The sequence below is a fragment of the Halichoerus grypus genome, chromosome 10 (genome assembly GCF_964656455.1).
Source record: "Halichoerus grypus chromosome 10, mHalGry1.hap1.1, whole genome shotgun sequence".
Classification (NCBI taxonomy): Eukaryota; Metazoa; Chordata; class Mammalia; order Carnivora; family Phocidae; genus Halichoerus; species Halichoerus grypus.
The window spans coordinates 7,289,498-7,314,417 of NC_135721.1; the positions used below are offsets into that span (position 1 = coordinate 7,289,498).

General features: G+C 47.7%; 1 protein-coding gene and 1 long non-coding RNA gene across 7 annotated transcripts in view; both read left to right on the forward strand.

The window, feature by feature from the left end:
* The window catches only part of GRHL1 (grainyhead like transcription factor 1), a 50,318-nt gene extending 35,428 nt beyond the window's left edge, over positions 1-14,890 (forward strand). For 4 of the 6 annotated variants that reach the window (XM_078055960.1, XM_078055964.1, XM_078055962.1 and 1 more), the window contains 7 exons: positions 3,174-3,261; positions 4,514-4,653; positions 6,327-6,364; positions 8,507-8,598; positions 8,940-9,025; positions 12,015-12,079; positions 13,188-14,890. In XM_078055960.1, the coding sequence (XP_077912086.1) occupies positions 3,174-3,261; positions 4,514-4,653; positions 6,327-6,364; positions 8,507-8,598; positions 8,940-9,025; positions 12,015-12,079; positions 13,188-13,302 (624 nt within the window). In that variant the 3' untranslated portion in view covers positions 13,303-14,890. The other 2 variants (XM_036097548.2, XM_078055961.1) reach the window with 2 other exon arrangements.
* Positions 14,891-21,609: 6,719 nt separating this feature from the next.
* On the forward strand, positions 21,610-23,309 carry LOC118539161 (uncharacterized). Its single transcript, XR_013442146.1, has 3 exons — positions 21,610-22,154; positions 22,355-22,569; positions 22,907-23,309. It is a non-coding gene; the product is annotated as an uncharacterized LOC118539161 (long non-coding RNA).
* Positions 23,310-24,920: the final 1,611 nt, after the last annotated feature.

Here is a 24,920-nt window from a genome sequence, read left to right on the forward strand (position 1 = left end):
AGAGAGTGAAATAGCGTGAATTTAAATGGCTCGCTGTAATGTTACAGGACTTCCTTTAACATTTCTTGCAGAGTCTACTACTGATTAATTCTTTTAGCTTTTGTATGTCTGAAAAGTGTTTCACCTCTGATTTTGAAAAATCTTTTTGCTGGGTATAAAATTCTGGTTGACTGCTTTTTCCTTCAATGCTGGAAAGACATGACTCTGCTGTTGTCAGGCTTACATTTTTTTTTTGGTAAGATTTTATTTGTTTGTTTATAGAAAGAGTGCACGAGTGGGGGAAGGGGCAGAGAGAGGGGGAGAGAGAGAATCTCAAACAGACTGCCCACTGAGCACAGAGCCTGATGTGGAGCTCCATCTTATGACCCTGAGATCATGACCTGAGCCGAAATCAAGAGTCGGACCCTCAACTGACTGAGCTAGCCAGGCGCCCCAGGCTTACATTTCTAACGAAATATCTGCCATCATCATTATCTTTGTTCTTCTGTACCTAATGTATCTATTTCTCTATGACTCTTTTTAGATTTTCTCTTTTTACTGGTTTTGAACAATTTGATGTGTCTCTTTACATTTCTTGTACTTAGAGTTTGTTGAGCTGCTTGGATCTGTGGGTTTATAGTTTTCATCCTACTGGAACATTTTTCAGGCATTGTTTCTTGAAACACATTCTTTCATCCTCCTTTGGGAATGCCGGTTGCACACGTACACACATGGTGCTTGCAGTCCCACAGCTCCCTGGTGCTGTTCATTTTCTAGGATTGCCTTTTCTCTCTGTGTTTCATTTTGGATACTTTCTGTTGTTAATGTCCTAAAGTTTTACATCAGTATTTCCGTCACCCTATCCATACTGCCATTAATCCCATCGAGTGTATTTTCCATCTCAGATGTTGTAGTTTTTGTCTCTGGGAGATCAATTTGGGTCTGTTTTATAGCTTTCTTGTTTCAATATGTGTTTTTTTTACTAACTTTTTGAACATATGGAATGCAGTTATAATAACCGTGCTAAAGTCCTTGCCTGAATTCTGTGTCGTTTCTGGGCTGGTTTCAGTGGTTTGATATCCTCCTCATACAGTCGTGTTTTCCTGCTTCTTTACATGCCTGGCAATCTTATGGGATACTAGACATTGTGAGTTTTACATTGTCTGGTGCTGGATGGTTTTGTCATCTTTTGAATCTTCTTGAGCTTTGTCCTGAGAGCTAGTGAAGTTACTTGGAAACATTTTGATCCTTTCTGATCTTACTTTTACAGTTTGATAGGTGAGTCTGGATTAGTGCTCAGTGTCAGCTAATTATTCTCCACAACTGAGCTGAGGTTTTCCTGACTGTTCTACCAACTACCCTGTGGATGTTAAGTTTCTCCAGTCTGGTGGGAAGAGGCACTGTCTTCCCTGTGTGAGTTTCAGACACTATTCTCTAGTTTTTCTGAGCGCTTTTCCCCCAACCTCAGGTAACTTCCTTACACCTGTTTCTCTCTCAGTACTGGACTGACTACTCAGTATTGGACCCTCCAAAGATCTCTGGGGTTCTTTCTATGTAACTCTTTCCCCGTTGCTACTTTGTCCTGCTTCCTTGATCTCTCCCTGGATTTTCAACACTGTCTCCCGACCCAGGGAACCTGGATGGAGCAGACCTCTGGGCGTCTGTCCCTGTGCCACACCTGGGAGCTGTGAAGCTCATCTTGCTTGTTCTTGTCTCTTAGGGATCCCTGTTCTTTGTTGCCTGGGGGCCCTGACCTTAAAAATCCTTGTTTCATGCATCTGTCTTTTTTTTAAAGTTGTTTCAGGGTAGAGGGTAAGTCTGGCCTATGATAGTCCCTCTTGAGTGAAAGCACAAGTCCCTTATTCTTTATGGATGGTGCTGATAAATGTGGAGGGAAATGTCTTATTTTTTAAAACTACCTTTTGGGGAGTATAATTTATCATCAGAGGGAAGCTACTGTCAGACTGTTGGAAAGAACTGAGAGAGATACAGACCAGCTATATGGTAATGGGTGGGAGACTGGGGATATTGACCTGTTTTTCTGTGTCGAGGAGATGATGTTTATGTCAGCATTACAGAGCAATTTTTATAAAAGCAGATTGTATGTTTACCAATATGTTAGTGTATTAACACCTTCTAGAAGAGGCAGAAGGTGGTTTGTATTCTGTTTTTTAAAATGTGGTTTCATTATATAATAGTGCCAGGATCTGTGGGATGATTTTCATTGCCTCTCTTTGCTATCAGGGAATTTATTTGCAGAAAAATAAGCTCTTGTTCAGACTTAACTGGGTAACTTTGTGAAGAAACCTGTATCACCCAGAAATAAATGCTAACAGGTGAAGCAAAATGATTAATTGTTATGTTTTTGTTATACATGCTTAATTTTAGGTCATGTTTGTTATTAATATGGTTGTTTTTTATTTTTGTGGGTTCAATTGCACGGCACTGCCATTCTCTGTGTAGTTGATATATATTGTGTGTATAGGTCCTCTTTATAGGATTTGGGAGTACACTTTTTCTCTTTTAAGTGATTACGCAGATTTCTACTTAAATCTTTGCTTTTAGGAGTTATAGTTGTTCATATCTGTCACTTGGTTGATGCCACGTCCTTGGGCAGAATCACACTTCCAATGATAACATTGCCCATATCGGCAAGTACACTCAAAGCAGGGTCAACTTGGTTACTAGACAATGGGACCGGTCACTTAGGTTTTTGAAGGCAATGTAGTACATTAGCAGATTTTTTTCAGCTTTTCATTTAACCTGGCCACATCCATTATTGAGAGGAATTTTCCTTTATTTGTTTTTTAAGTAGATGTTATTTCCCCATGATTTCACACAGTTAAACAGTTTTAAGAACGGGCTTTTTAGAGGCACCTGGGTGGCTTAATTGGTTAAGCATTGGACTCCTGATTTGGGCTCAGGTCATGATCTCAGGTTGTGAGATGGAGCCCTGCGTCTGGCTCCACACTGGGCATGGAGCCTGCTTAAGATCCTCTCTTTCCCCCTCCCTCTCAAAAAAAAGGGGAAAAAATAGGCTTTTTAGAGGAAACTACTATGATAAGCTCCATGAATATATTAATGGAGTTCATCTCCAGAGAGGAGATATTTTTTCCCATTCATCAGATAAGAATTAAATATTTTAAAGAGGATCAGTTAAACAGAATCATGCCTTGTCTTCTCTTGACCTATAGGGAGCTGAAAGGAAAATCAGGGATGAAGAACGAAAACAAAGCAAAAGAAAAGGCAAGTGTACTGACCCCAGCTCCCAGTTGAATGCCTGTAAGTAGAAATGTTTCCGCCACGTTTCAGATCTTTTCCATTTAGAATGGTGACTAGGGTTTTCAAGCAAAAGATACAATAGTGGATACTTAATGCTGTGAAGTGGTAGCATTGCTTCCTTTATTGTTACACAAGCAGATGAATGGCTGATCGGAGTCATTTTCTTGGGGGAACAACAGAAAAGGATTCTTGAGTTTTTCCAGAGTTCAGATATTTTGGCAGTTAGCTTTAGTTTGGGTTACTGATTCCAGTCCTGAAAAATAACACGTCTTCTATCTGAATAGCTGATGATAAAACCGGGACTTGTCTAGATCTTTAAGAATAATAATAACGCTCTCGAGAATTCAGGATGTCTCACTTCTAAATGCGTGTAGTTTTCTTATGTATAGTATTCTGACGTTTCAGAATCTGTAGGGCTCCTGTTTGGACATTTCACCAGGAAAGCTTTATTTCTTTCCTTTTTTTTTTTTTTTTTTTTTAATGTGACCAGTACTCATATTCACAAAATCCTGTATCTCTCCGCTGCGAGGGGGAAATGCTGCTCTGTGGTGGTGGTGGGTGGTGTGTCATCGGTAGTACGGGGGCCGCGAGCAGCGAGCCTCTGAGCAGTCTGTCTAGCTCAGCAGGTGTTTGCCCTGCAGCCCAGCGTGTTAGGTTCTCCAGGTGGGATCAAAGTGCAGAATCCCGATGTCACTTCAGAGAGACTAACCAGGAGAGTTCATCACCAAGGGCTTCAGGGCAGATGACAGGGGAAGAGGGAGTCTATAATTTAATAAATAAAAAACCTAGTCAGTGACACTTACTCTGAGCCTCTCTGAGGTTAAGTGCTGAGGTGAAGTTGGAGGTATAAAGGTGAATGTTCTCAAGGTGAAGAGTACGTTGCTGTAAGAATGTAAATTATTTAATCAGGACAGCTAAGGTGAAATGACTTCTGAATTATGTTTATACGGTTGTAAGTCTTAGCCTTTCAGACAAAAATTAAATATGCTTTGCCTCTGTTCCAAATTTTGTGTATGTTTAAAAGTAGCCTTTTCTGATTTTCTAAGATGTTCAATTGATTTTAGTATAAATATAAGCAGCATATTTCTTCACGTGAACTGTGATTTTCCTCTTAATTCAGGCAACATGACCTGTAACCTTATGTAGTGCTGCCATGTAAGTTTCTTAAATTTGAGGAGGATGCTCTGGCCTGCATCCAGTATGTGTCTATAGGTGGTTGACTGCGGTGGCATTATTTATTTTTTTTTTTCAGTTTCTGATGTTAAAGTGCCACTGCTTCCCTCTCACAAACGAATGGATATCACAGTTTTCAAGCCCTTTATTGATCTTGATACTCAGCCTGTCCTCTTCATTCCCGACGTGCACTTTGCCAACCTTCAGCGGGGTGCTCACGTAGGTAACCAGGATCCCAGGGTGGCTGCAAGAGAAAGTCTTTGGCATTCATGGTAAACAGAAGCCAAAATTTAGTGAGGTTTGACCAGTGTTATGGGTCAGCCTTCTGGAATATTCAGTTGGGGTGACATGATGTCCTTACAGTAAAGTGGATGTAAGCGTTGTTGATGGAAATGAAGTACCAAACCTGTCAACTTCACTCTGTATGTATGTATGTATTTATGTCTTAGTTCATTTTATTTTATTTTATTTTATTTTATTTTATTTTTTTTAAAGATTTTATTTATTTATTTGAGACAGAGAGAATGAGAGAGAGAGAGAGAGAGCACATGAGAGGGAGGAGGGTCAGAGGGAGAAGCAGGCTCCCTGCCGAGCAGGGAGCCCTCTTAGTTCATTTTAAAAAATGCTAGAATAGTGACATAGTTTGGAGTCTGAGTCTATGATCTTGTGGATTTAACTTACATGGTTCTGGGCAGGAGGGAAAAGCCACAGGAATACTTAGGGTAGGTAGCCATGATGGAAGAAAAAACATCCGAAGGCTCTTTTCATTGTTTCAGTTACTGAATCATAGTTGACACATAGCCATATCTTGGCAATTAACATAAAAGGTCACAACTAGCCACACCCTGCTCTGAGCAGAAGCTTAGTGGAGATAGCAGCTTGGATAGAGTGGAGCCTGCTTTCTATGCAGAGCTTAAAAAAATATGAAGAAGATAGTCTGCCATGCATTTTGTGCACAGATTTATATGGGTTAATGATTTTTTAGTTTTGGGGGTTGAGAGGGCATTGCCAATGTATCCAGTTTCTTTTTCTTTTTTTTTTTTTTTCTGTAAGGTTTATTTGAGAGAGAGCACGTGGTGTGGGGAGGGGCAGAGGGAGAGGGAATCTCAAGGAGACTCGTCGCTGATCGTGGAGCCCTACACAGGGCTCGATCTCACGACCCTCAGTGAGCAGGATCTGAGCTGAAGTCAAGAGTTGCACACTTAACCAACTAAGCCACCCAGATGCCCCAACCATGTATCCAATTTCTAATGAGAAGCTTTGGGGTGAGCAGGGGTCGGCAGACTTTTCCTGTAAAGGCTCAAATAGTAAATATTTTAGGCTTTTGGAGTCACACAGTGTCTGTTGTGACTCTTCCACTCTGCCATTGTAGTGCCAAAACAGCTATAAACAACGTGCCCATGAATGAGCGTGTCTGTGTGCCATAAATGTTTATATAAACAGGCATTGGGCCACACTTGGCTCATGGGCCCTAATTTGCTAACCCCTGCTTTAGAGGAGTTCAAGATGCCTTTAAGAATCTGGTTATTGAAAAATAAGGCTAGGGGTACCTGGGTGGCTCAGTCGTTAAGCATCTGCCTTCGGCTTAGGTCATGACCCTGGGGTCCTGGGATCGAGCCCCACATTGGGCTCCCTGCTCTGTGGAAAGCCTGCTTCTTCTCCCTCTCCCACTCCCCCTGCTTGTGTTCCCTCTCTCACTGTGTCTCTGTCAAATAAATAAATAAAACCTTTAAAAAAAAAAAAAAGAAAAAGAAGGCTAAAGGATTTTGTATTAGACCAGATAAATTCAAAATTATTTTCATTTTAGGAATATGTCACTTATGGTTTGAAATATTTTGAGCATATACTAGAAAAGCAATCTAATTTTGTTGTTGTTGTTGTTTTGGTCTTAGGTCCTTCCTATTGCCCCAGAAGAATTGGAGGGGGAAGGGTAAGGTTTGTTTTGTTTTGTTTTAATAAATTCTTTCTGTTTTTGAACAACCTTAAACTTACAGAAAAATTGCAAGTACAATACAAAGAACTCATTTTTTCCTGAGCCATTTGAGGGTAAGCTGCAGACTCAGTGACCTGTCATTCCTAAACACTTTAGTGTATATTTCCTACAAAAGAGGACAGTCTCCCACATAACAGAGCCATATTAACAAGACGTTCCGTTCAGGTTTTGTCAGTTGTTCCAATAATGTCCTTTATTGCCTAAAAGGATCCAGTTCAGACTCACACCGTGTGTGTAGTTGTCTCTTTAATCTCCTTTAGCCTCGAACAGTCTCAGTGTCTCCTTGACTTTCCTGACCTAATACTTTTAAAGATTATAAGCCATTTGCTTCATAGAATGTCCTTCAGTTTGGGTCTGTTTGTTGTTTTCTCATGATTAGATTCAGGTAATTATGCATCTTGGCAGGAATGTTGTAGACATAACACTGTGTTCCCAGTTTGTCCTGTCAAGTGGCATAATTTTGTTTTACCCCCTGCTGATGCTGTTCACTTTGATCACTTGATCAAGGTGGTGTCTGCCAGGCTTCTCCGCCGTGAGGGCACCTGTCCCCCTTTTGTAGTGTTTTGTGGGGAGGTGCTTTGTTGCTTTGTGAAAATTTCATTCCTCATCAGACTTTCAATTTATTAACTTTTTCTTTATTACCGGTATGGACTTATAGTTTCCGGCTCTGTTTAACAAGTTGCAAATCATTGCTATCATTCACTTTGCTCAAATTGTCCTCGAAGGTCAGTTGGAGTCCTTCCAGCTGCTTCTGAGTCCCTTCAGCGTGCCCCCCCCCCAGCTTCCTGAGTGCTCCCTCACATCTGGGCACTCGTGCTTTCCCTTCCCCAGCTTGAGGATGAGCTGCTTCTCCAAGAAACCCTCCTCCCTTTTGGAGAAGGAACCTGGCCCTGGGTGTGCTCCTTACTGCGGAGGAGTCACTGTCCCCTGACACATGGGTACTCTCCGTTGGCCCACTTGGGCCCTGACTGTCCACACCGGCAGACCCCCTACTAAGCGCTCGACCATGTTGAGGGTCTGGTCCCCTTTTCGGGGCTCCCCTTTCAGATCCATGTTGAGTAGGGAGCCTTTTCTCTGAAGGCCATCCTCCACTGCCTCTCGAACTCTTGACGTGCTCAGACACACCTCAGGTGCTTTCATGGGAGGCCTGGTATGTGGTGGAAACTGAAACAGATGGAGTATTTTAAGGCCCAGCCCGTATTCTTGAAGTCATCCTTCTGCTCAAAACCAAGCACTCTTTCTTCATTTTCAGTTATTGTACTGTTTTCTTGCTCACCCACAGTGAACCCCCTCACGAAGTAGAATTTGAACCCCATAACTTATTTCTTCAAACACACTGGTGTCTGTTTCCTCTTTTTATTTGCACTGACGCTACTGTATTCGAACCCTTTCGAATTTTATGCTGTGATCATCCACAGAGTCCTGTAACAGGTTCTTCTGCATGTGGGTCCTAGAGTCCCCTCCAGTCTTTACCACACGCTTTGATTACAGCATTCTTATTTCACGAAACTTTGAAAGATTTCAAAGCCTGCAACTGAGTCTAAAATTCCTTATAGCCAGATGATCAAGGTATTCCCTCTAGCGTCCAGGCTGCCCTTCTGGATTTGTCTTCCTACAGAGCATTCTATTTTAGCCAGCCTGGCTCTGCTGATTGCACTTCCCCCCTTTGTTAACATGTTCTCTCCTTTGTTACCACCTTTGTGTGTGTGTGTGTGTGTGTGTGTCTGTGTGTGTGTGTGTGTGTGTTTATCGCTCAAATCCTACCTTCTCCATAAAATGCTTCCTGAAAAGAAGCTCTCTGTTTCTAAGAATCCAGCTTGATTTAGGGTCAGAGCAGTGGGCGTGTCTGGCAGGCGACCTCAGTATAGTCCCAGCTCTGCCGTTAAATAGTGTGAGCTGGTTCAGTCCGTGCCTTCCCTTGGGCCTCAGATTTTCATCCATAAACTAAGGAAGCCAGACCAGATAAAGAATGAAGGTCATTTTAAAACTAAACTTCAGTGATATACCCTAAAACTCTTTTCTGTTTCCGCAAGGGATTGAAGTTGAAGTCACTAATCACCTCATTTGGATTGTCTGCAGATCTAACTTGAAAAGGGGTCCATATGGATCGGAGGATGATTTTGCGATTGCACCTCCTGCTAAGCTGACTCGGATAGAAGAACCAAAGAGAGGTGCGTTGGTTTACAGTTCTTGTGGCAGTTGTCAAATAGAAGTGAATTCTGAATCTGTCAAAAGCATGAATTGCTTAAGCAAATCTTGTCTAGCTTGACTTTCTTGAATATTTTTCCATCAGACCAGCTCTTGGCTTGAAGCTTGGACTTATAGCAGAGTTAAGAGAAACTGAAAGCTGTATTCCTCAAGATGATTTGATATTGGTTCATGTCTACTGTTCTTGATGTGGATGTCTCGTTGCGGTTTAACCAGCATCTAGGATCTGTTCTCTCATTTTTCTCATATGAATAACTGTGTCCTTTTTCTTTCCCCTGCCTTCTTATTCCTGGCTGGGGATTAGTGCTGCTCTACGTACGAAAGGAGTCAGAGGAAGTCTTTGATGCCCTGATGCTCAAGACTCCGTCTTTGAAAGGCTTGATGGAGGCTGTAAGTAGTATAAGCTTAGAAATGCTCTTTTTAAACAGACTTAAGTAGAATGCCATTGAAACACATTTTATCAGGCCACCCAGATTCCTTGTTATACTGAAATCTCTGAAGCCTGCCTGTGGCATAGCCCACGTTTCATCCAGTCTTGTGGGGCCCTCAGTTGTCTGCAGGGCCTTCCCCACTGGGCCTCACATCACCACACCCAGCACACTAGTTGGTAGATAGAAACTTCTGAGGAATGTCTAGTCAACTGAATTGACTGCTTTTGTGGTGATCTATGAAATAGGGTTTTGGGTGGGGTTTTTTTTTTATGATTTTATTTATTTATTTTAGAGAGAGAGCCAGCACAAGGTGGAGTGGCAGAGTGAGAGGGAGAGAGAAAATCTCAAGCAGACTCCACGCTGAATATGGAGCCTGAAGCGGGGCTCAATTCCAGGACCTTGAGATTATGACCTGAGCCAAAACCAAGAGTTGGAAGCTTAACCAGCCATGCCACCCAGGCACCCCTGAAATAGTTTTAATATACTTGGTTAAAGGAAGATTGCCATTTAACAAACTGTTTAGAAGCTCACAAAAATTATTTTCAGTCAAATAGAAATCCTTAAAAACTTCATGCATAAAAACAATGGCTCCTTGGTCTGCCTTTGAAACTCCCCATCCTGGGGAATGACCAAGCTTGTATCGAGTCCTTACCCAAAGCCTATTTGAGAAAATTTAGATGTGTAGCCAGTGATAACCATAATCCTTCCCACTAAGACCTCAGCACTGAGCAAACTGACCCCAGCTAGCCCTTCTGGGACATCAGCAAGAGATAGCATGAGAAGGAGGCCATTTTGGCTTTGCCCTGGGATGCAATTCAAGAAATCAGCACTGTATCCTGATATTTACCAACCCCCTATAAATCATAGGCATCTTTGAATTCAAAGCATGTGCGTCACTGGAAATGGGTTTCCCCCGGCTCCCCTGACAAGTGCAGTGTGCTGAATTAAGTTAACAAATGTTTGTTAAGCACCTGCTTTGTGCCAGGTTCTGTTCTAGCTACTAGAGTCACGAGAGTAAGTGATACATTGCGGAATGGAGCTTAGGGTCCAGTTAGGAAGATAGGGACAAGAAAGTAGGCAAAGAAATTTAAGAAGTAATTTTCCAGGCACTTCACAGATAAATGCAGTGAAGAAAACTAAAGCAGGGCGAGGGGACAGTGGACTGGGGAGCTGTGGTCTCTCAGGGTCCCTGAGCTCACAGGTGTCTCTGAGCACATTCCCTCCCCACGCAAAGCCAGCACCAACATTAGCCTCTGCTTTCTGTTTTTCAGCTTCGTGCGATTTCTCCTAGATTACTCTTTCTTACCTTGTCTTCTGATAACCTTTCCTCATTTCTTCAGAACTGTGCAAAGTCTTAATTATGGAGAAAAAAGAAGTGATGAGACTTACTGTGTAAATACAACGTGCTCACACCCATAAAGAATTCGTCAGTATCATGTGTCTCTCAGGCCTGGGGTTTCCTAATTGATGCTTCATAAATACACAAGGAATTATTACCCAGTGATACAGAAGAGAAATGGATTTGTTTGGATGATGGGAGCTTAGATTTGGTTTGAACTGGGTGCTTTTGTTAGCTTGAAAGCAGTCTGCAGGTTGGCCTTCTGAGGCCCCCTTTCTCAGTGCTCCTTTGAGTTTTGCTGTTCAGATGGAGGGTTGGCGGTAACCCCAGTTTGGGGATGGTCTGCACAATTCCAGATAAAGCATTTGGTGTAGACTGAATCAGCTTATCCTTGGATTAATTCATCCTCTCTCCTTTGTGCCCCGAAAGGAAACCCGCACACTCGATACCACACTGATTTCACCGCTCTGTGTGGACCCTCACGGATCATGAAAAGGGGAAGAGCTGAGGCTCAGGAGGGCCTGAGGGCCACACCCCAGCGGCTGCAGCCACGTTAGCCAGAGCCTTGGGGTTTTACGGGAGTCTGTGCTGCTCTCCGAGAGGCTCTAGGTAGAACTGGCAGAGGTGCAGTCTTGGTTTGTGATCAGGGACTTTGATGTTTCTTCTGGGCTATGGGACATTAAAAGTGTTGTTTTCCTTCCGGGCGCCTGGGTGGCTCAGTCGTTAAGCGTCTGCCTTCGGCTCAGGTCATGATCCCAGGGTCCTGGGATCGAGTCCCACATCGGGCTCCCTGCTTGACAGGAAGCCTGCTTCTCCCTCTCCTACTCCCCCTGCTTGTGTTCCTGCTCTCACTATCTCTCTCTCTGTCAAATAAATAAATAAACAAAATCTTTAAAAAAAAAAAAAAAAAAGTGTTGTTTTCCTTCCAATATTCTGTATCTGAAGTTAACTCCTGCTCTGTGTTGAACACGGAGTAATCCTCACAGCAGTCCTGTGCTATAGGAAGTGAGAGTCTCCCTTTCCTGAGGAGGGGAGGCTGGGGATCCGAACTGTGACTTGTGTCGAAAGCAAATCAGAGCTGGTTCAACTCAGATGTGTCGACTCCAGAGCGGGGCCTTTGTGCGCTTGAGCAGAGCGCTCGTGATGGTGTGGGTCCATGTCACTGTTCACTGCTCACAGCCCGTAGGGTGTGACCCCGACTGTAAACTGTGGGTGTTAGTTCATAGTGTTGTAGCGATGTGGTCTCGTCACGATAACAAAAGCGCCGCCGCGATGTGAGATGTGAGTACTGGGGCTGCCGTGGGGCACTGAGCAACTGTACTTCCTGGGCCGGCTTCCTATAAACCTAAAACTGCTCTATAGGGTAGTCATTTTTAAAAAGATGACCGTATAACACACGGAGAGACCTCAGTAAGCTGGGGGAAATAACAGACACCTGACTGCAGCTCCCTCCAAAGGCAGGTAACACCCCCTCCCCCAGTACGCGTGGGTTTCGTGCATTTTTGAAAGACGGAAAACTGAGTGACTGTACCACAGTATTTATAGTTATAGTTTGTGTTTTAAAGCCTTGAGATCAGCATCTTGTAATTATTTTCTTTTGTTCTTTTAGATCTCAGACAAATATGATGTGCCCCATGATAAGATTGGGAAAATATTCAAGAAATGTAAAAAAGGGTAAGCGTTAACTGGCATTCCTAGTACTTCTAAATAACGTTAATATTCTGTAACATTAATGTGACTCACGTGCATTTGTGCCCAGTCTAGAAAAAGTTAGAGAAACCTGAATGCAGGGATGTATTTTTTCCTTAAATTATCCATATAAAATTGATGTGCCTTTCTAAGACATCTTTGTGGACTTTTTTCAAGTAAAATTTTCATTTGCTCTTCCCGTGCTTGGCAGCAGTGAAGTGGCTCCAAATTCCAGAGCACGTCATGAAATTTAGTCGGGGTAACAGCAAGTGCTACCCCATCTGTTGAGCCCCCGTCCTGAGTCAGGCACTGGATCAGGCACTTCGTGTGGTGCTTAACTTCCACATCGCCCTCTGAGCTGGGTGTGATATCCTTAGTTCATAGACATGGCAGCTGAGGCAGAGCCTGTGATGTCCAAGATCAGGTAGCAGGTTAGTGCCAAGGCCTTGGTTCAGGTTCAGTCCTTGCTCCCCCTACTGTAATCTGCCTTGTGTTTTCAATCATAGAACATTGCTTCCTTGTCCAGAAACTGATATTTTTAGTTCCATTTCACTTAAGTGACTATGCTATTTGACATGGGTAAGCAGAGTATGGTACAAGAATCATTTGGCCTCATTCTAAAGCAAATCCTAATTGGAATTTTCTGGATGAGCCTAGTGGGAAGGGTTAGACTTACTAGTAGTTCAGTTAAACTTTGAGGATAACTTGCCAGGGAAGATAATTGGTCAGGGAGCTGTGGCTTCAGATCCCATAGGTTAATTTGACTAATATGCTTCTAAAGCCAGATCAACGAGGTGCTTGTTCTGTAGACTTACTTTGTGCATTGTAATAGCTCCTGTTTATTGAGCGATTCCTACACGCTGAAGTAATAACAGCAAATAAGCTAGTATGCTTTGTTTCATCCCGGGCCCGACACTGTTAGAGGAGCTTTCCTGGAGTCTGTCACAGAGTCCTCGGCCAGTCTTACGAGCTAGGCGCGGACACTCCCTGGGCGTCGTAGGTGAGGGCATCGGGGCTGCGGGAGGTCTGGTAACTCCGGCGCCTCCCGTGTCGGGCAGCAGTGAGGAGACCTGTCCTGCTTTTCCTCTTCCAGGATTCTGGTGAACATGGACGACAACATCGTGAAGCACTACTCCAATGAAGACACCTTCCAGCTGCAGATTGAAGAAGCGGGGGGGTCGTACAGACTCACCCTCACTGAGATCTAAGGGCGCGCTGGCCCACCGCTCCCAGCGAGTCCAAGGAAGGTTACGTGGGTCTTACTGTTTGGCCGGCCACAGGCACATCGCAGGTATGGGTGGGTGTCAACGGAAGGGACTCCTTTCGAGTTGGAGATGGCGCTGCATTTGGCTTGTAGATACCGTTCGACATACTGCATTGGCGTTTTCAGACAACAGAAATCCTTACACCATTATGTTTGAATTTTCTGATATCAGTACTTAGGATTAAAAGTAAAAACTTTGTTCTAAGATTTAATAGACTCTCTGGGAACCTTTGGAATATCTGCTACATTATTTATAAAAATATTGGGCTATCTACCTTGTCTCTTCAATGTTAGTGGGCCTGCTTGCTCACTAGTGCAAGTCAGAAAAGGCAGTGGGCTTGGGTTTAAGGATTTCGTGCCCTTGCCTGAACTCAGAGTAACTCTGACTGCCTCAGGGCAGTGGGAGCGGCATCCAAAGAGGAGAGGATGCGCCCTTTCTCCCTCAGCCTCTCAGCCTCCAGAAAATGTTTACTCACATAGAGCATGTTACTGAATCTTCCTTTGCAACTTTCTTGAACATCCAACTGCCTTTCTTACGAAGAACTGAAATAGGTTACAGTATGAATCAGTTAAGCTGACGCTGCGTTGTATATAAGTGCAATACATTTTTGAAGGCCTGTGTCTGTAAATGTGTATATACGTGTCTTATACAAATAGATAATATATAAATGTGGTGTCTGTACATAGAGTGAAGAGATGCAATAAGGTCTACCTTGAAGACTTTCCCTAAATGAAAGGTTAAGTTATTTTTGGTAATGTATACCAAGCAGATCGAGTACTGTGCTTAGTGGAACGCACTGAAATGTTTTGTCTGTGTTTTCCCAAACAGCAGTCATCCCAGAGCATAGCAAAACCTTCTCAAATGGCAGAGATTCTGTTTGCTCTTGAGAGTGTTGTTATTCGGATTTCTGTACTGTTTTAACAAATGAAGTATAGGAAGAACACTACTGCAATTCCTATCTGTTGTGTAGGCTAATATCAGTTTGTACGTACCTGAGAGAGTGAACACACAGTCCTTACAACACATGTGTGATTGTTGTGTACTAGGTGATATGACCCAAAATGGAGTCCTTCCTCATCTTCCTCTTACAAGAAGTGATTTCTGTTTTATCGTGTTTCAGAGCCTTCAAGCTTTGATTGTCTTGTATGCTAATAATTCTAGAAAGCATTCATGAGTTTATGAGACTGTATTACTATGGCAGGGGAACATTTTGTACACATGTTTAAATATATAAAAGTACTAAAAAGTGTAATTTTATAACAGAAATAAAATCACGGGTATCTAGGTTCAGGGAGCTAGAATAGGTCATTTGTATAAGTAGGATTGATGGTTACATTTTTACATTAAAATATTCTAATGAAGTATGTGAACTAAATTGCTGGTTTTCTAAGATACGATATCATGGGACACGGGTCATAACTATTTTATATTTTGTTTTATGAAATAAATTTTTGTCTTGCTTGTTTTTAATTGTATCATTGAAGATGTATTTTAAACCAAAGGGATTAAATTTTATATGTCTATTTCATAATATGTCATTTCCTGTTACTCCATTTGACTTTATCCTTTCATTAGTCAGTAATGCAGAATGTGAGATCTTAAACTAGTAGAGCTGAAAAGACTCTCCTTAGCATTTTCTCCTCATTTCTCAAACGGATACTCTTGTCTTTTCCTTCATCTTAATTTTTCCTTACAGGTTTCTGAAATGACCCAAGTAACTCTTAAATAAGGGAGCCCTGAATAATTTTTCAGCTTGTTACCAAACTTTAATGACTAAACCTGAAGGCATACACTTTCAGACCCTAAAATCTCAAGGGTTCTTAGTTTTTAAAAGCTAAACAGAAAAACGTTTGGTTTAAAAATCTACCAACAATGTTTCAGTTCATCAGACTTTCTAAATCAAACAGCTGTTATAGCTTATTCAGGTAATCTGAGGCCTAAATATGACAGACACTAATAGAAATTTCTAATGAATACATGATCAAATTAATGAAATGAACTCCCTGATAGATTTCCTGTGGCATCTGTTCATTTTCCACTCTAACGCTCAGGCCACAAGTCCAGAATCTAGGGGCAGGCTCCGCTCCTGGTCACTCAGCAGTGCCAGAGCCCAGCTCAGAGCCTTTGCGGGACTCCACGTTCACCAGGGCTCCAGGAGCTCCTCGGATTCCCTTCTCCCCGAGCTTCCCACATTCAGCTGCGTTTCTTTCTCCCTTGACAGTTAGCAGAGAGACTGTTTACAAGTCAGAAGCTCCCAAATTAGTCCAGGCTAGACCTGGACCGGTAGGCTCCAGAGTAGGCTTTGCCTACTTAAAGTCAGTAAAGCAGAAGTCCCTAAGAGAACGTGCTCCAGAGGAGGTGGTTTCCTGAGGCCGACGAGGCTGGGTAGGGCAGGAGCCCCAGGAGAAGGCGGGCCTGCGCCTCGGCAGGACCGGGCGACGTGCCCTCACACGCACGGCGTCTAGCCCTCCGCTTCTGAGGGAGGCAGCCTAGCAGTGTCGTCTGCATCTCACCCGTGATGTCGGTCCCCAGCCTGTAGGCCACCCCATCAGTGCGTGGTGTCGTCAGAGCCTGAACCCACGCCTCCTGTCTCCCGAGCCCAAGGGCCAGCACGGCAGGTGCGGACTAACAGCACGCACACGGAAGGTCTCTCTCCGCTCACGTCCCCTTTGCCTCACACGCACTCGGCCCTGAGCAGCTTTAGCCATCACCCTCTTGAAATCTTGTAGCCAAACTGTGTCTTAATCGTCTTATTATAAATGTAACACGTGCTAAGAAAAAAAACACAAACATAAGCCATTAGAATGAATATTGAGCTCCATGAGATTTCTCGGAGAAATTTCCTACCTCCCTAAGCCTGCTCCCCAGAGATAACCAGGCATAATTTCTCCACGGCTGCGCAGGAATCCTCACTGCAAACTCAAGCGTACTATTCATGCTGTTTCACAAATCGTGTACTGTTTTTTGCAAGCGTTTTCATTTATCACTACCCTTCAGATGTGTTCTTTTTAATGACGGCACTGTACTCTTGCCTCAGTTTCCTCCTCTAACCTGAGCCCGCCGCCAGGCCTCCAGGCCGGGCTTTGCATTACGAGCACGGCTGCAGGAAACAGGCTGACTGACGTGTCTCATACATACGTGTACGGGGCAACTGTCGGATGAGTTCTTGGCGGAAGAGTGCCGAATCACAGCCGATGCTCAGTTGCTCAGTAAGTGGTTTGTAGATACTGCCAAGTTGCCCTCAGCCAAACCAGTTTACATTCCTACCCACTGAGCATGAGCGTTTGTGTCCCAACATCTTCCTGATTTGACTTGGGCTGCTCTGTTTGAAGTTGAGCATAACCTCACGTTCAGGGGCCATTTGTACTTATGTCCTTGAAGCAAATAATCCGTGTGTTGTCCCACTTCCTCATTTCTTGTACGCTTCGATTCAGTGCAACCTGACATCTGTCCCTCCCATACCATTTGCCTAACCCTGTCCCAGACACTTGACAATGTCCTCCAATCCTCATAGGCTCTAATGAAAGGGGGAAATCGCCCCACCTCACAGACGACACTCAGGTTCAGGAGATGACACTGCTAGGAAGAGACAGACGCCCGTCCGATTCCAAAGCTCCACTTCTTTCCACGGTCACGTTGCTGTTTCCCCTGGAAACTTTCCCCGCTTACTGGCGACCTAATTGCTTGTTTTACTCTGTGGGGCACCGGCCATTAAAGAACCTTTGGCTTTCATGACGGGTGTATGAGCTGGAAGGTGGGGGTTGCTGCAAGTGGTGGAAACACTTGAAGCTTGGTTGAACAATAAAGGAAGTACAAATACTTGCGTAACATACCAGTTGAAAAGTGGCAAACCTTGATCCTGGAGCTTGATGTCACCAGCAAGCTAACTTCTTTCCTTCTTTGGGGGCCTCATCCTAAGTTTGGCTCTCCTTGTGTAGTCTCCAGATGGTTGCCAATAATTCCTCAAACTACATCTCCCGGTCCAAGTCCAGAAGAGGGAAAATTCCTAGGCACAGGATTCCGGGCAAAAGTCCCGGGTTTCCCTCCAACTGGATCGTCCCCGCTTGTATGTGCCCTGGTGAAGCATCACGGCCTTGGGATGGAAGTCTTCTCCTCTCAAACACAGCTTCATAAATAGAAATCAGGCTTTTGGGGAAACTGACCGGGGGGAGTGAGGCAGAGAAGGAACAGAGAGGACTGTTTACCAGGCAGCGCACCTCTGGTGCTCCTGCTTCCAGCTACCCCTCTTCTGACCCCACCCCTGCTCCCGGAGTGTCACTGTCCCCAGAGGCCAGGCTGTGGTATTTCCTCTGTCCTCTGATCCTAGGCCCTTGAACAGCAACAACGCCCAGATTCCTTCCTCCAATCCAGAGCTCTCCCTTCAGCTCTAGATCCAGCCGCCTCCTGGACATTCACCACCAGGCACTTCAACGTGGACTAAACTCTTCCTGCTCAATCGTGAGCCTCCTCCCGGGGCTTCTCCTATGCTGCCGCCAAGCCAGAAACCGGTGGTCACCTTGACTCTGCCCAGTCTCCTGTCAGACCTTCAGGCCTGGCGTACCTTCCTCCAGCCCTCTCGTTCTCTCCGTCTCCATGTTGCAGGGGCTCCCATTCCAGCCTGTGGCTCACCCACCTCGAGGCCCGTTCGGCTCTCACACGCTCTCAGGTGAGGGTCAGAGCCCGTCAGGATAAACCACAAAGGGCTCCTGCCTGCGGCGTCCACGGTGCCCCCGGTCCCGAGAGCACGTCCCCGAGCTCCGAAGTCCTGCCCTTCACGACTCCTGCCTTGTGCCCTTGTTTCTGTTTCCTCAAGGTCTCCTCCCTGTTTTGGCTGGAGAATTTACCTCCATTTTTTTTTTTTTTTAAGATTTTATTTATTTATTTGACAGAGAGAGACTCTGAAGCAGACGCCACACTGAGCACAGAGCCTGACGCGGGGCTCGATCCCACGACCGCGAGATCATGACCTGAATCGAGATCAAGACTCAGACGCTCAACAGACTGAGCCCCCCAGGCGCCCCTCCCTCCATTCTTTGTGACTCTGCTCACCCATCACCAACTTGAGGGCTCTGCTGGGCACTTTCCTTTCTGCACCCTCAAGCAAAGTCTAGACGTCCCCCTTGGGGCCTCCACAGTGTCGTGGACCTACCCGCTAAGATGTGTGACCGTGCTCCTCCCCGCCCCTGCCCCAGACTGCTAGCGCCTTGAGGACGTGCCCCAGGCCTTTCCTGCTCAGCCCACACCCAGCATGGTCTCCGCATGGGGAAGGTCACCAGCAAATGGCGACGTTAATCCTGTGCCTCCCCAAGCACAAACCTTGGAGCCATCACCAACCTCCCTTTCTCTGCATCCTGCCTCCAATCTCCAAGAAGATCCTGCCGCTCCTCCCTTGGAAACACATCCCGAACACAACCACCGCTCACTGCCTTCTCTCCCCTGGACTTGGGCAGTCACCCAGCTGGACTCAGTCTTTCCACCCACGGGCCCCTTCATTTTAGTCTCAGTCTAGCAGTCCCAACGATCCTTCTGAAATGTCCATCAGATGAAGCCTCTCCCGCTCAGAACCCTGCTCAACTCAGAGGAAAAGCCCAAGTCCTTTCAGTGGAGACAGGATCTGGGCCGCTGACCCTTCTGACCCCACCCCTGACCACTCTCCCCTCTCTCCTCCTTCAGCCGTTCCAGCCTTCCTGCTGTCTCAGAACTTCTCTCATCCCATCAGCTGAAGATACCGCACAGCTTCGTCTGCTGAGGTTACGTGATGTCGACTGCAATGCTGGTCTAATAAAAACCATCATTGTCTGCCCAGTCTCGGTCGTGTTACCAAGGAGAAAGATTCACGCTTTATGAGCCTGATGGGATGTTCGTGGCATTAAGAAAAAGACGAGTAAAAGGCTGAGTCTTAGGCTTGCCCTTCCTGGCAAGTACGTTTCTCCACATGCCTGTTTGGGAAGACTACCAGAACCGCTGGCTTTCAGCTGTCAGGGCCAACGTTAAGCTCTTGCTGCCAACCTCAGGACCCTCCTGACTTGCCAGCCCTGAGTCAGTCTAGTCTGTAGGACCTTGGCCTCCTTTACATCCAGAACACCAAAGGCAGGACCCATGAGAGAAATCACTGATAAGCTGGACTTGACTAAGATGAAAAACACCTCCTCTGTGAAAGACAATGTCAAGAGAATGAGAAAAGCACAGACTGGGAGGAAATATTTGCAGAAAACATCTAATAAAGGACTGTTATTCATAATATACAAAGAACTCTTAAAACTCAACAATAAGAGAGCAAAACTACCCGATTAAAAAATAGGCCAAAGAACTTCACAGATGCCTCACCAAAGGAGATCCATGGACGGCAAGTGAGAATATGGAAAGATGCTCCACGTCATTCATCCTCAAGGAAATGCACATTAAAACAACAACGAGATACCCCTGCACACTTACTAGAATGACCCAAATCTAGAGCACTGCCAACTTCCCATGCTGGCGAGGCTGGGGAGCGGCGGGAACGCTCGCTCACCATGAGCAGGAATGCAGAACGTGCAGCCACTTTGGAAGACAGTTTGGTGATTTCTTACAAAACTAAACCTCCTGTTACCATATGATCCAGCAGTCATGCTCCTCGGCATTTTCCCAAAGGAGCTGAAAACGTAGGTCCACACAAAAGCCTGCACACCGCTGTTTATAATAGCTTTATTCATAACTGCCACAACTTGCGAGCAACCCAGGTGTCCTTTAGTAGGTAAGTGGATTAAAAAAACCGTGGCCCATCCAGATGCTGGGATATTTTCAGTGCTAAAAAGAGATGAGCTACAAGCCATGAATAGACATGGAGGAATTTCAAATGCATTATTTCTAGGTGAAAGAAGCCAATCTGAAAAGACCACATGCTGCGTGATTCCAACTCTATGGCGTTCTGGAAAAAGTGCAGCAACGTACACAGTAAAAGGCTCAGTGTTTGCCAGGGTTTATGGGAACCGATGAGTAGGTGGAACACAAGATTTTCAGAGTAGTGACAATATTCTGTAGGATATCATAATGATGGGTCCATGTCCACACATCCTTCTATAATTGTCCAGACCCGTAGAATGTGCAACACCCAAGAGTGAACCCTAATGTCAGCTGCGGACTCTGGGTGATGATAGCGTGTCATGTGGGTTCAACAGTTGTGGCAAATACACCCTCTGGTGGGGGCTGTTGATGGGGTGCTGTGCATGTGTTGGGGGAAAGGCTATAGGGGAAATCTCTGTCCCTTCCCAATTTGGCGGTGACCCTAACACTGCTCTAAAAAAGTAAAGTGCTAATAAGAAACTTTCCCCATGCAAGTGCACAGACTTGCTCCCCTTCAAGGCCTGAGGTGCCCAGGAATAAGCCGAGGGCCCCTGAAAACCCAGCTAGCCCTCCATTTCTGACTTGTGTGTCTAAACCCAAGGTCAGAGAGCACTCATTCGAGAGTCCCAGCTCCCCATCCCCGGGCAGTGTCTAGAGGTGACCCTGTTCCCCAGGGGGCACTGTGGGTGGCCTGTGTGACCAGATCTTAGGCTCAGCCATGCGGGGGGGGGGGGCATTGCAGAGGGACACAGCCGTCCTGGCCTCCTGCTGAGGCCCCCCAACCCCCAGCAAGTTGGATGCTCCCATGTCCACGTCCTGCTGGGCCAGACCGGGCAGTGGACATCTTGTCCCGTGGCTGCGGAGGGAGCCCGCGGTGAGCCTGGTGGCCCACACGGATGGCCCAGTTACCAGGTGCCAACACGGAGCCCTTCGTCTCTGTTTGCAGGCTGGCGGTGATAAGCATAAGCAAACATCCTGCGGACCACGCAGGCTGGAGGGCTGTGGCTCCAGGGGGCAAAGGTGCCCCAGGGACCCTTCCCGTGCGGAAGCCAAGCCCGAGCCTGGAGAAGCGTGGGCCAGAGGCGGGAGGGGATGTGGCCGCCGCGAGGCCTCCCTCCGCCGTCTCCTCAGACTCTGCCCGCCTGCCTGGGAGGCCCGAGGCTGCCAGGCCTGTGGACGTTTGTGCAGCCTGCCCAGGGGGCCGACAGCCAGGCCGGGGCTGGCCTGTGGGTGTCTGGCCCAGCTGGACGTCGGCTGCCTTCCTCCTGCCGGCCCTGGCGCTCAGCCCACAGCTGGCGCGACGCTGAGACCTTTCCCCCACTTCCAGCTCGGGCCTCCAGATGATTCCAGGCCCCTAAAGTTTACAGAAGTCACATGTCACTGGCAAGGGCTTCCCAGGCCATTCCCTGCCTCCTCTCTGCTTGCTTGGGCCTGAAGGCCACACAAGCAAGCAGGGAAGGGAACTCTGGCGCCTGAGGAGGTCCGTCGCAGGCCTGCAGGGCTGAGGCGGGCTGGAGCAGGACGAGGGGCCACCCTCTGGACTCTAAGGCCCCCAGCACAGCTCCAGATCAGCACAGCACCTGCCCTGTCCACGGTCGGGCACCTTCCCAAGCCCTGAGTGCCGCTGGTGGGCATTAGTCCTGCGGGCGGGCCTCACTGACCCACTTCCTCTCAGCTGCCTACACGGTGGGCCAGTCATCACGGGACCCTCCTTGTGCCCCCAGCCTCTGTTGTCTGCTTCTAATTCCCTGGACCTGGAGCACCCCAGGCCCAGCTGTTGGTGCTCCCGGCCGTGTCACTGTCCCACGGGGTTCCCCGATCTCTCACAGCCCAGACACCATCCTCAAGACACAGAGTGACAACGCAGGTGACTTCCCCAAAGAGCTACAGTGGGGGACAGCAGGGCCCAGAGGGGAATGCAGGTCTTCCCGCTCCAGAGCCCAAGGCCCAGATGGAGAAACTGAGGCACAGAGGTAAGCGGGGGCCCAACTGAGCCCTGGTGACCCCCAGCCCCAACCCCAGGCCCTGCCTGGACCCTGGAGCAAAGAGCTGGGGGGATGCAGGGATGCATGGGGTAGGGGCTCCCAGCTTCCTCACTCCTGCCTGAGGGGCAGGAACAGCCTCTTCCCCAGAGGGCACGGGGCCAGGTCCCGATCCTGCCTCTATCATCTAGCAGCTCCCTGGTTGGAGAGGGAATGTAAAGGAGGCCGTCGTGGCTACCCCTCCCCGCCCAGCCTCTCAGGGAACCCCATCTCGATGGAACCTGCAGATGCTCCCCCCAGCCCCGACTCCCTCTAGCCTGCTGTCTTGTCAGGCCTGGCAACAGAACCGTCCCAGCTGCTTGGGGATTGCAGGACAGGGGCACCCGGAGTCAAGCCAGTGCTCTGGGTGAGTAGTGGGACTTAGCAAACCAGGAGGTGGGGCCCCCAGGCCGGCCACAGAGCCCTGGGGCCTCCTTCCAGGTCTCCTGGGTCTGCGCCCCTCCCCGGCCAGGCTCCTTCAGCTCCCTGTGCTGGCAAGCGCTGGTCCGCCTGCACCTGCCCGGCTCCCGGGGGGGCTGCTCCCTGCCTTCCTGTCCCCGCGGGGAAAGCTCCTGGGGGCTCACAGGCTGTGGGGGGTGACGGCAGCCCTTATCTAGAGCTTGAAAGGACGTCATACCTGGTGGGGAGGGCCCAGAGCTTGGGGGCTGGGACAGGTGAAAAGGGGAATCTAATTGTATTTCTAGAAACATCCTGGGAGCTGGATGCTGCCCTGAGACGGGTGGTCACCATGCCTTTCCTGAGCTGCCGTTTTTGCAGTTTGAGACGGAGTAGTGATAAAGCCCAGCTCCTGGGCTCATGTGAGGACGAAGATGGTGCATGTGGTGCTGAGCCCAGTGTGAGCGCTCTGTGCTCAATTATATTAGGACTTCCCGGCACAGAGTGGCTGCCCTCCACCTTCTATTAAGAAATAGCAGTTCCGAGAATACAAACAGACAAAACAAAAAACCAAGATTTCCTGGGTGGCTCAGTCGGTTAAGCGTCCGACTCTTGATCTCAGCTCAGGGTCCTGAGTTCAAGCCCCGCACTGGGCTCTGGACTAGATGTGGAGCCTACTTCAAACAAAAAACAAAAAACGAAATAGCAGCTCTCCCCCTCCCCTCCCATCCGTCCCCTTCACTTCCTTCCTTAACAATTTGGTTCAAAGCCCGTAGGTGAGTGCAAGGTAGGGGTGTGTGTCTGGTTGGGGGACACAGTGGTGAGAGCGGGTGTGGGCACACAGCGGGGTAAGGAGGGCATCGCCCAGCCTGACAGGGACGAGCAGGTGCTCCGTGGGAGGGCAGGGAGACGGCCTGGCGCAGGGTCAGAGACTGAGCAGTGGGGCAGGACAGCGTGGCACAGTGCCAGGTCCCAGCAGAGGAGGAGGACGTGGGGGTGCTGCCCAGTGTGGGTGCAGCTCCCGAGCGGGGTGAGGGCAGCATCCGGGGGGAGGGCGCAGATGGGGATCCCCGTGGTGGGGGCTGGCGTGAGCTGTCAGAGCCCAGACGGGGCGAGGGGCGTTGGCCCCGGGGCAGCTGAGAGGAGGCCCACATGGAAGGCTGGTTCCCAGTTCCCTGGGAGGGGCTGGCCTGATGAGTGACCACATTACGGAAGCCGCTCTCCCCCACCCGCCATCGGAGAAGAGTTACAAACGTGGAAAAGGAGCAAACTGGAGCGGACCTACACTGTTCGTTGGCACTGGAGAAGCTCCCTGTGGGAACTCAAAGTTTTCAATATTTCTTTATTTCAATATTTACAGATAGAGAAACAAATGTCCATGTGCATGCATGTGTGTGTGCATGCATGTGTGCATGTTCATATGTGTGTGTGTACGTGAGTACAGGCATACGTGCGTGCATATGCGTGTGCATGCATGTGTGTGTGTGAGTGCAGGCAGACGTGCATGTGTGTGCGTGAGCGTGCGTGTGTGTGTGTACATGAGTGTAGGCAGACATGCATTGTGCGTGCATGCGCATGTGTGTACATGAGTGCAGGCAGATGTGCATATGTGTGTGTGAGCATGCGTGTGTGTGTGTACATGAGTGCAGGCAGACATGCATTGTGCGTGTATGCGTGCGTGTGTGTGTGTGCATGAGTGTAGGCAGACATGCATTGTGCGTGCATGCGCATGTGTGTACATGAGTGCAGGCAGATGTGCATATGTGTGTGTGAGCATGCGTGTGTGTGTGTACATGAGTGCAGGCAGACACGCATTGTGCGTGTATGCGTGCGTGTGTGTGTGTGCATGAGTGCAGGCAGACATGCATTGTGCGTGCATGCGTGCGTGCGTGTGTGTGTGCGTGAGTGCAGGCAGACATGCATTGTGCGTGCATGAGTGCGTGCGTGTGCGTGTGTGTGCGTGAGTGCAGGCAGACATGCATTGTGCGTGCATGCGTGCGTGCGTGTGCGTGTGTGTGCGTGAGTGCAGGCAGACATGCATGCATGTGTGTGTTGGTGCTCTCCCAGGGCCGCTGAGAAGGCCTGGGAGCTGTGACGCCCTAATCACAGTGGGCACACCAGGGACCCAAACCTGGGCTTCTCGGTGTCATTCCCACCAAAAGGAGCCAGGGCTCTGGGAGAGGTGGCCGATCCCAGCGACGGGGTGGGGGCGAGCGCACAAGCAGAGCCCAGAGCACCTCGTCGAGCAGAAAGCAAGAACAAGCTCCAAGGATGGGGACGCGGCGAAAGGACCCGACTCGAGCTTCGGAATAAGTAACCGTC